Source organism: Solenopsis invicta, chromosome 8, assembly GCF_016802725.1.
Source record: "Solenopsis invicta isolate M01_SB chromosome 8, UNIL_Sinv_3.0, whole genome shotgun sequence".
In the NCBI taxonomy this organism is placed as follows: domain Eukaryota; kingdom Metazoa; phylum Arthropoda; class Insecta; order Hymenoptera; family Formicidae; genus Solenopsis; species Solenopsis invicta.
The window spans coordinates 19,096,631-19,108,747 of NC_052671.1; the positions used below are offsets into that span (position 1 = coordinate 19,096,631).

The 12,117-nt window shown below is 44.7% G+C and overlaps 1 protein-coding gene across 1 annotated transcript; it reads left to right on the top strand.

Annotated features, from left to right (window-relative positions):
- Positions 1-2,543: 2,543 nt before the first annotated feature.
- Positions 2,544-3,766, top strand: LOC105206332. The gene is made up of 2 exons (XM_011175840.1): positions 2,544-2,672; positions 2,717-3,766. Exons 1-2 carry the CDS (start codon positions 2,544-2,546, stop codon positions 3,764-3,766), a joined length of 1,179 nt encoding a protein of 392 aa, XP_011174142.1.
- The last annotated feature ends 8,351 nt before the right edge of the window (positions 3,767-12,117 follow it).

Here is a 12,117-nt window from a genome sequence, read left to right on the forward strand (position 1 = left end):
AGGACGACGGTGATTGGTCGAGAATGCTCGGCCGGTGATGATGACGAGAATGCTCGTCGAGGATCTCGGACGTGATTGGTCGAGAATGCTCGGCCGGTGATGATGACGAGAATGCTCGTCGAGGATCTCGGACGTGATTGGTCGAGAATGCTCGGCCGGTGATGATGACGAGAATGCTCGTCGAGGATATCTGAGATGACTGGTCGAGGATACTCGGCCGAGGATAGCGACGGGAATGCCCGTCGAGGATATCGGAGTGCGACGAGAATGCTCGTCTTTAAGGAGCGATCGAGAATGCTCGGTCTGTGGACGGGTCGGATAGTCGGACGGATCTGACTTGTGCGTTCCCACTGCCGGCTTATATATCCGAACGCGCGGCTGAGCAAGCCAATCCGCGCGTTCGGTCGGTTGAGCCGGAGTGGGAGCGTTACGGAACGCCACGGTCGGCGCGCGTGTCGCCGCGTGGTTGCACGGCGAAGTTCGGTCGTGCGCGCACGTGGCCCTCGACTGCACTCGGCGTTCGGTGTTCGGTGGACGGAACGGAGGCGCACGGACGGTGGAGGGGCGTATCGTTACAAATATTTATATGAAGTAGAATAGAATATAATTATTATTTACAATGCTATCTTACTCTATCTTACATCTACCTTAAAACTACCTTACAACTTACAACTTAACTATTATTTCCTACCTACACACACATACACACGCGCCCTGGACCTCCGTTTTCATCGCAACTGTTTTCTTAGTTTCATACTTTAGTCAATATTTTACAGCCCATTTCTGGCATAGACATCTCTTTTTTCCCCTCCCATTCACACCCTCATATTCTCCTTAACAAACTGAAGAGTCTGTGTTTCTAGCGCCCTGCACTTGGTTGGGTGGCATCGTATCTGAGTAGTAGAGCGCAGGTTGTCTGTGATGGTGCGACAGGGGTTTCTTCCAGGGAGCTAGCGGTTGCGGTGGGTGTTCCTCAGAGCTCAGTGCTAGGACCGTTACTCTTCACTCTCTATCTAGCGGATTTTAAGAATGCTCTAAAATATTGCAAATATAATTTCTATGCTGACGACCTGCAAATATATCTGCACTGCGAGCCTTGTGACTTGATTGAGACTATCTCCAGGGTAAATGAGGACATTGCCTCCATAGTGGCATGGGCGGCTTCCAACAAGCTCATCCTCAACGCGGCCAAGACGCAAGCCATCATTTTTGGTTCGGCTCGCTATATTAATGCTATTGATGTAACGTTGTTGCCGAACTTGTCAGTTGGGAATGCTGCAATTGAATTTTTGGCACACATTAAATATTTGGGAGTGACAATTGCCAACAATCTATCGTGGGATAGACAAATAGCAAGCGTAACAAGGAAAGTCAGATCAGTCTTGTATCAGCTGAGGCTGAGCAGACACCTTTTACCAGAGACACTGAGATCTAGACTTGTGAAGGCCTTGATCTTTCCGCACTTTGATTACTGCTGCACGGCGGTTACGAACATCACGGCAGAGCAAAATCTTAGGCTGTACAGGGCCATGAATGCTGGTCTGAGATTTGTCAATGGCATAAGGTGGGATGACCATGTTACATCCCAATGTACTCATTATCGGGCACTTCGGTGGCTGAAGCCGGATGTCAGAAGGCAGTATCTCATCGGATGCCTATTGTACACAGTCATGAAGACCCAGAGACCGGATTATTTGTTCTCAATGTTTGTGCTCAGGACTGAGAAATCGACCAGGGTTACAAGGGCATCTGAGGATTTGCTCGCTCTACCGCTGTGCCGTACGGAAATCTACAAAAAATCTTTCTGTTCTGTTGCAGCGGAATTGTTGAATAACATTCCGTCTGCTATTCGCAATGTGGTCACAATAACAGGGTTTAAACAAATGCTCTATGCGCACCTGCTCTTGAGACAGAACGGGGACTGATACCTTGCCTGCTTGGTTGATGTGCATGGTTTCTAAATTGTTTATATGTTCGCTCGTGTGTGCATGTGCATACCTGCTTACCTGCTTATTGAAATTGTATGCGATCTCACACATATACACGTGCATGCTCACACGCAGGCACATGCACGCACATTATTATTGCACTATAACTGCGCGGCTTTAATAATTATATCTGTATGCTTTTTCTTTTGTTGTTTTTTTTTGTAAAATTGCTAGAGCGCTTGAGGGGACTTGTCCCAGAACGCTAAATAAATACTGCTTTCTCTCTCTCTCTCTCTCTCTCTCTCTCTCTCTCTCTCTCTCTCTCTCTCTCTCTCTCTCTCTGGCGCCCGGTGAGTACTTACAGTCGTGTGTCATATCGCTCCGTATTTGGATACTTTTTCTGCCCCGCGGGACATCTTTGTTGCAGTTCCAGGTTTTTATTCAGGGCTGTTTTCTTGCTCTCTGTTCTTACTTGCGAAATTTTGTGCGGCTTTATCTGGATTTTCGGATTCTCACTGTGATTATTCGGTGATCTCTACTCGCGACGATGTAAGAAGACATCGGCGGACGACGCAGAGGACTCTGATTGGCTGCCGGTTGCGCTGTTGGTGCATGATGTCGGAGCGTGGTCTCGCCGCGGCCGACGAGGACGGTATTGAAGCGGCGGACGAAGAAAATAAGAACAAGGGACTTCGAAAGCGGATCTCATTGACGAATGTGTCTCTCGCACCAAGTTTGACGAGCGTGAGTGCGTCTCAGATTCTCGCTCTACGTCAGACTGTGAACAGACACAGCGACGAAGTAGCGAAAATTTTGTCAAGCAGCAAGGAGTCACTGGAGAGACGGAGGCAGATCAAGCCTTTCGTATCTGCAGGGACGCATTTCTCGAGCTGTCATCGGCATATTTAAATGCTTTGGAAAAACATGTGTCTGCTCCTCCATTATCTGAGGAACTTAAAACTCATATTGATAAAGCTGTCATTAATGCGTTTGACTCTTTGCGCACGCAAATGGAACATGCCGACCGGGCGGTCGGGGCGACCTGTGCGCCAAGTACATCTGCTAATACAGGTGCAAAAATCTATGCGTCCACTTGTTCGGCGCAACCGACGATCCACCGCGTGGCCCGGAGTCCTGTTCTAGACATTCCAAAGACCACTAATCTCATAGTCACTCCCACGGACGAGTCTGGCCTTGCGACTTCTCGCGAAACCAGGAGTGTCTTGGAAAAATCTTTAAAGCCTTCCGAGTATGACCTAAAAATATGTCGGATATCGTCAGTCAAGAAAAACGGCATTCGTATCGAAGCCCATTCCGTGGACCTGGCTAAATTGAGACAATCGCAGGTTTTAGACAAGGTCGGTCTTAGACTAGAGCAGGAAACCAAAATCAATCCTAGACTCATAGTGCATGGAGTTCCCTGCGGCATGAAAAGTGAGGATCTCAAAAAAGAAATCATCTCTCTGAATCTGAAGAATGTTACTTTCCCGGACATCAGGGTTATTTATGTTTTCCCTCCAAGAGAGAATCGAAAATTCACCAGCTGTGTCATAGAGGTATTACCCGCTATCCGCGCCCAATTACTGAAGGAGGAATTAATTTTTGTAAATTATTCTGTCTGCAAAATTGCTGACTACGTAAAGGTTCTACAGTGCTATAGATGCTTGGCATTCGGTCACTTCGCCAAGACCTGTAAGTTTTCACCTCGCTGCGGTTACTGTGCTGAGGGACACGAAACCAGGGATTGTGTCACGAGGGAGAGGGATCCGGTCTGCGGCAACTGCATGCGATGGCTGCCTCACGAAGAGCGATCCCACTCAGCATTGGATAGCAGATAGTGCTCCATCCTGCGAAGGAGGGTCGCCGATCGTATAAAGAACATAAAATATGGACAGTAAAGAGACGGATTATATTCAATTATGTCATGTTAACTGCCAATCGCTGCTTGCGCATATAGACGAATTCCGAGTTTACTTTGTTAACTCTAAGTATCATATTATCTGCCTTACAGAAACTTGGCTCAAACCAACTATTTCGAATCAAATGATATCTCTGCAGGGCTACTATCCGCTCAGATGTGATCGGTTCAGGAAGCAGAGGGGAGGTGTGGCTCTCTTCGTGCGCGAGCACTTGCGGGTCCGATTGTTACAACATTCAGATAACGTCTACGAGGTGTGTTCAAAAAGTATCGCGAATTTTGTGTTTTTTCAAAAATTATTTATTTATTCATGAATATCTATTTTGTCCCCTTCAAAGTAATCCCCATGAGATATTATACACTTGTGCCAACGGTTTTTCCAATCTTCGAAGCACTTCAAAAAATCATTTTTTTTTATCTTGTTCAGCTCCTCCTTCGATGCCGTCTTTATCTCGTCAAGCGTAGCGTAACGTCGTCCTTTCATGGGCCTCTTCAGTTTAGGGAACAAGAAAAAGTCACAGGGGGCCAGATCTGGGGAATACGGTGGCTGCGGCATCATTAGTGTGTTGTTTTTGGCCAAAAAGTCGCGCACAAGCAACGATGTGTGAGCAGGGGCGTTATCGTGGTGCAAAAGCCAATTTTTGTTCTTCCACAAATCCGGGCGTTTCTGGCGGATTGCTTCGCGCAAATTGCGCATAACTTGCAGGTAATATTCCTTATTGACCGTTCTACCCTGTGGCAAGAACTCATGATGCACCACGCCCCTGCAATCGAAGAAAACTGTCAGCAAAACTTTCACATTCGACCGAACTTGGCGTGCTTTTTTCGGTCTTGGTTCGTGCGGCAGCTTCCATTGAGATGATTGAGCTTTGGTTTCCACGTCATAACCATAAACCCACGATTCGTCACCAGTTATGACCCTCTGGAGCAAATTTGGGTCGTCGCGGACAGAGTCCAACATCTCATTAGCAATGTTCATGCGATGCTGTTTTTGGTCGCAATTGAGCAATTTTGGTACGAATTTCGCGGCGACCCGTCTCATGCCCAAATCATTGATAAAAATCGAATGGCACGAGCCAATCGATATGTTTAGGTCCTCAGCAACTTCTCTAACGGTGATTCGACGATTGGCCAATACCATTTTCTCCACTTCATTAATTTTTTCGTCTGTTGTTGAAGTGCTCGGGCGTCCGGCACGCTCTTCGTCGTTCACATCTTCTCGGCCTTCTGAGAACATTTTGTACCACCGATAAACGTTGCTTCGGTCCAAGGTAGCTTCTCCGTATGCCACAGTCAACATTCGGAATGCATCCGCGCACTTAATTTCGTTTTTCACACAAAATTTGATACAGGTTCTTTGATCCATTTTTTTGAATAGGTAAAAATCGAAGACGATCCAAAACACGTGCAAGCAAAGCAGCTGTCAACAATTAAGTGAACATTCAAAATGGCTGAGCTTGTCGGCATAAGTGAGAGACATGAGTACCAACATAACGCCACAAAAAGATCGAAATTCGAATATACGTAACCCGCGAAAATTCAAAATTCGCGATACTTTTTGAACACACCTCGTATAGTCACAGGCCGGAGGTACATTCTCGCGGAGGTGATTCCGGACGGAAAGTCGAAGATTTTTCTCGGCGTGGTGTACAGGCCTCCGCACTGTGGGTATCTGAATCGGATTTTCTGAACGTCTTCACAGATGTTTCTGCATTATATAAACACTCCATCATCTTCGGTGATTTTAATACCGACTTATGCTCTCAGACGTTCAACTCTGAGCAGATTAAGTCTTTTGTGGACACATCTAATCTATTTCTGGTGCCTTTCAAGCCAACACACCACACTCGTTCTTCTTCCACCTGGCTGGATCTATGTATCATCGACGATGGTGAAAAACTTGTGACGAGAGGTCAACGCGATGTCACGTTTCTCTCCGCACATCAGCTGATTGAAATAATGTACAAGATTAAAGTTGATCGCTATTGCAAAAGGTGCATCTCAGCGCGAGATTTTTATTCCTTTGATAGAGATACCTTCTTGGACGAGCTTGGCACGTGCGACTGGGAGGCTCTGTATCGTGAGTGTGATGTTGACATAAAGGTCAGGATGTTCAACAGCTACGTCATTGGATGCTTCGACAAGCATGCTCCGCTAAAAGAAATTGTTCCAAAGCACCTGCCTTCGCCGTGGATCACTAATGAGATCAGAAGGTTCATGGCGGAGAGGAACAGGAGTCGGAGAAGATGGAGGAGCCTTCTAGAGGGGAATTACAGCTCTTTCAAGAAGCTAAGAAATCAGGTACAACACATGGTACGCACCGCTAAGCAAAATTACCATCAGGCGACCTTCTGCGAGCTCGAGGGGTCCGATGCTGTGTGAAAGAGGCTAAAACATCTTGGGTTGATAAAATCTAAGGCGATGGAGAGGAGACTACTTTTTTCTACGGAAGATTTAAACGCATTTTTTACTAACCACGTAATAACGACGGAGCGTAGAGGTAATGATGTCCACCTGGGAGAAGAGTCGTACGACGATTCAAAATTCTATTGGAGCTACATCGAGCTCCACCACGTCTTAAAAGCTCTAACTTTACGAGGATCTGAAGCTGCGGGCGTGAACGGTATGGCACCGAGGCTGCTGCGCATAGCCTTGCCGTGTATTCTATCCGCTGTGACTCATATTTTCAACTACTGCCTCGAGGCTGGAGTGTATCCCGATCAGTGGCGTACAGCGGCTATCTGTCCAATACGTAAGGTTAAGTGCCCTTCTCAAATGAAGGACTACCGGCCGATCTCAATTCTGTGTTTCATCTCAAAGGTCTTAGAACAAATTGTGGCAGATCAGATAAAAGTCTACCTAGAGAAACAGGACGTCTTGGATCTAAATCAGTCTGCTTATCTGAAGGGTGCTTCCACTCAAACGGCTTTGATCAAATTTTTGAACGATGTCCGCCAGGCGGCGGACTTTAGAAGAGTCACAGTGTGCGTCTTCTTCGATTTCACAAAGGCATTTAACTACGTCTGCCATCGCACATTAATAGAGAAGTTTAGGAATATAAGTTTTTCGTATTCCTCATTACGCTGGGTCTGTGCTATCTTTTTCTTAAGAAACAAGCAGTTAGAGATCCAATCACACGTGGATTGTCAGAGATCAGAAACATTAGGAGTACCACAGGGCTCTGTTCTGGGGCCTCTGCTGTTTGTTTTTTATCTCCTGGATTTCAGGGACATTTTAAAAGCCTGCAATTATAGCTTTTACACGGATGATCTGCTTATATATTTTCACGTAGAGCCTCGATATTTGCATGACAGCATATCTTTAATCAACGAAGATATCAGGAGCATCACAGACTGGGCCACTAATAATTGTCTTATACTAAACCCCTCCAAAACCACAGCAATGGTAGTGGGTACATCCAGGTACGTGAATAACCTTGCCCTGAACGAGCTTCCCTGCGTAAGGGTTAACAACTCCGACATACCATACGTGGACTCAGTCAATTACCTTGGACTGACTATTTCTGACAACTTATCGTGGGAGAAGCAGGCGACGAGGACAACGTCTAGAATATACGCTTCACTATATCAGTTAAAGTTATGCAAAAATCTCCTGCCTATCTCCCTCAGGGAAAGGTTGGTAAGAACGTTAATTTTTCCAATTCTGGACTACTGTTCAGTCGCCCTTACGGATATTTCTCAAGAGCAGAACCTCAGGCTGCAAAGGGCCTTGAATGCCTGTGTTAGGTTCATCTACCAGGCAAGGAGGGACAAACATATCATCTCTTATTTTGATAAACTAGGATGGCTAAAGACTCTTTCCAGGAGAAGCTACTTAATAGGAAGCCTCACCTTTCGTATAATGCGTACAAAAAAAACTCACTACAATCTACAAGGGTTATACTCACAGAAACGACGTGATAGTCTGCAACACAAGGGCCGCGAGTGACATGTTAACCGTGCCGTAGAACCGAGTTATATAGGAGGTCTTTTAGGTGCGCTTCCATAGTTATGGAACAGCCTCCCATCTGACATTAGATGTGCCAAATCACTAGACATCTTTAAATCTAAACTTTACGATTTCCTGTTCAGAACAAACCGTTGAAAGGCCGAAATCCGCTTCGCCTTCGACCCGAACAATCGAAACATCGATCTCGATACAGCGACTGACTAATTATTTTCTAGTCCATGTTTATATCAATTTCCACTTATATTAATTACTAATTTTAATATTTTTAAATATTATCTTAATTATCTTAATTTCAGATTATATTATAACTGTATATTAGTATCTATATTTCTGCGATTTTTGATTTCTCATGTCTATTTTAAAAATGTAATTGAAAATGCGCTTGAGGGGATTTAATCCCAGAGCGCGTAATAAATGATGATTTTCTCTCTCTCTCTCCCTCCTCCCCTTACATTCCTTTATCCTCCTGCTCTCCTTATTATTCTCTTTTTCATCTTCATTCATTCTTCCTCCCAACTACTCTCTCCTTCTCACCCCCATTCTCTCTTTTTCTCCTCCCCTTTACTCCCCTCCCACCGTATTATCGACCTCTCTGAACACCTCCAGTTTCCTCAACCAGTCCTCTCCCTCCTCATCCTCTCCCAGTACCTTCTCCACCATCTCTTTTCAACTCCCTTCCGAACCCATCTTCCACACTCCTCCCATACATGCTTTCATGTCTCCTCCTCCATTCTGCACATTCTGAATTTTCTATCCTCCTCTTTCTCCCAGTAATTTTTTTCCCTCACTCCCTCCCCGAACCTGTACCTTGCTACTCTCTTTCATCTATTCTCCTGCCATCCCTTTTTTAAATACCTCGGAATTTCCCCTTTCTTCACCTTTTGATACCACTTATTACCCCTCGACTTTTTAATCCTCTCCCATCTCTCCTCTCTTTGTCTCGCTCTCCTCTTCTTTGGTAAAATCAAACATCCCTTCCTCTCTCTCTTTCTCCATCTCCCCTAGCTCTACCCCTTTATCCTCAAAAAAGCTCTTTCTCTCTAACTCCCAATCCGACATTCTTCCTCTTCTTTTTTACTTTTCCCTTATCTCCAGCATCTCCTTGCCAATCACTCCCTCTCCCTTCTAAAAACCTCTCCTCAAAACCCCACGCCCGCCTTCCTGCTCGCGTCCTCAGCTTATCCCTTGACAATTCCTCCCTTAATAAGTATCCTGGCGTTTTCCAGTTTACTCCCATCACCCATTTTAAATATTTTTCCTGTACTCTCTCCATCCTTTCCCTTTCCCTCTAACTCCAAATTTTCACCCTATAAGCCATCACCGCCCACACTAGCACATTAAACATTCATACTCTTTTTCCCCAGTTCCCTCCAAATTTCCTCTTCCCAATTCCCCACACCTGACCCATCATCGCCATTCCCCTTCTCACCCTATCCTTTATCTGCTCTTCTTGTCCACCATTTCTTTTAAACATGTATTCTAAATAATTAAATTTACTGATCTCTTCTATCACCATTTCTTCCCATCTCTACCTAATCTTTCTTCTTCTTCCCCCTCCTTTTCCAAACTTCATTATTTTCGATTTTTCCACATTTACTACCGACCTTTTCTCCCTTACATATCTCTCCAACCTTGCCACCATTGCCCTCATTCCGTCTTCCACTTCCGTCAGCAACACCAAATCACCCGCATACGCTAGCGAGTAAACTTTCTCCCTTCCTATTTTCATTCCCCCTCATTACCCCTTTCTCATATACTCTTCAGCTGTTAAGACATTAAATAATCTTGGATTCAGTAGACATCCCTTTCTTACCCTCCTGCCTGTCCAAAAGTCCTTGCTTGTTTCATCCCCAATCCTCACCCTATTCCTCATCTCTCTCATCAAATCCATGTATCTTGTCACTAGCCCCTCTCTAACCCTTCTCTCTCTTAAAGTCCTTTGTAGCATCTCCCTGTCCACTGAATCGAATGCGACCTTTAAAACTACAAAAAATGCTACCATCTTTCCCCTCTCCTTACTCAGTTGCCTATTGACCAGATAATTCAATACGTAGATGTTGTCTATTGTCCCTATTTCCTTCCTAAACCCCGTCTAATTTTGCGGTATCACTTCCTTCTTTTCCAGCTCCTCCTCTAATCTTCCTCCTAACACCGTGGCATAAACTTTATACATCGACTGCGTTATTGTTACCCCTCTGTAATCCTCCTTATTCCCCTTCCCTTTCTTCTTTATCGGGACAATTGTTCCTTCACTCCACTCCTCTATGCATTCCTCTCCTCTCCATATCCTGTTACACATTTCCCATACATATTCCTCCATCCTTTTCCCCCGTATTTCCGTACGGGAGAGTTCCGATAGCGCACATCCCGATAGCCCACCAACCAATCATCTTGACTTATCTAACACAACCTACCTACGGAAAATCTCTAGGCATCTGCCATTGTGAGTGGTTTGTGTGCTATCGGGATGTGCGCTATCGGTACCCGCCGTTTCCATACCTCTCCCGATATCCCATTGCCTCCCATTGCTTTCCCATTTTTTAACCTTTCCAGTGCCTTTACAATTTCGCTTCAGGTAATTTCCGTCTCCATATTTTCCCTTTTTCCTCCTCTGATACCTCTCACCTTCCCCCCCCCCTAGTAACCCCTTAAAGTATTCCACCTATTCCTCTATTTTAATCCCTCTATCAATATTTCTTCTTCTATTCCTTTCCCTATTTATTATCGTCCATACTTGTCCCTCCGTCTTTGCATTTTTCGCTAGTTCTGTCCATCTCTCACTTTCTCCCCTTCTTTTCCTTTCACATAACTCCTTATACTATCTTTTTACTACCTTATATCTATCGCTCCCTTCCCTCCCCTTCCTCCACTCTCTCAACTCCTTTCTTACCCTCCTCTTATCCTCTCTACACTCTGCGTCCCACTATCCTTTCATTCTTTTTTCTCCCTCCCTCCCTTGCCCCTCTTGCAATATCCCTTGTATTTCCTTCTTCAGTATCTCTCATTCCATTCTTCAATTCCCTTTTCTTCTCATATTTTCCCTATCTTATCCCTAAACATCTCCTTTCCCTCTATTGTCCACTTCCATCTCCTCTTTACTTTTTCAATTCTCGAACCGCCATCTTTTTCTCCGTCCTTTATCGATACTACAATTGGAAAGTGGTCTGACTCTATTTTGTCCTCCACTTCTATCCTTACCACTCTGTCCCACACTTCCCCATCCCCTATCACATAGTCTAATACAGACTCCTTTCTTACCCCTGCGTACGTCCACAGTCCTTCTTCATTTCCCTTTCTACAACCGTTAAAGATGTATCAGCCCACCTCCTCCAACTTTTCAATTAACAATTTTCCCTCTTTATTTATCTTTTGGTTCTTTGATTTTCTCCTCTTTTCTTCCCACTTCTCATCCCTCCCCTCCCACCAACCTTTCAATTCTCCTGTCCTTACGTTAAAATCTCCCCTTCCCCCAGTATTTTTCTGACTTCACCTCTCTTATCCTCCACCCAGTCTTTAATTTTTTCCCATTTTCCCTTTATATCTCCATTAACATATACTTCTATAACTCTCCATTTCTCTCCCCTTATTCTAATCATTTTTGTTATTATCTCTTCTACTTCCTCTTGCCCCCCCCCTCTTCTACCGCATCTATTTCCTTCTTTATACCTATTAACATTCCCCCAATTGCTCTTCTTTCCTTGTTTCTTCTATTAGCTATTTGCACCTTGTAACCACGGAAAAATTTTCCCGTGGTCACACTACAGTGGCTGCCGGGGGAAGGGAAGCCCCCCCATAGCAAGAGAGATCACAATCACCATGGAGCCCCAGGACGGAGTTGGTGACCAGGAGGAACCTTACATTGAAGGCGAGACTAACATGTGCAAGGGAGCCGCGACAGACATGGAACGGGCCACAACCGTTCAGACGCCGACTACGCAACAGCAACGAAAGGAGAATTTGCAACAAGCAACAGACCCTGACAGTGCAGAAGAGGCCCAGGACCCGAGAGACAGCGGGAGGGCTGACCAAAACGCGAAATAGGGTCAAGCCGACGTCTTAATCTTGCAATTATTTATTTTCTTATATTATTACTATTATCTTTAGTATTATTTTCATTGTTTGTTATCAATATTATTATTATCATCGTACTTTACTTTAATTTTATCTGTTTTAATGTTACATTCATTTTAACATCATTACACTATTTGAATTTATTCAATTATAATACTAAAACAATATTCAGCCACAAAATTCAAAATCCTTCCCGCGCCAACTCAATATGGATTCTACAATTGTTGTGGA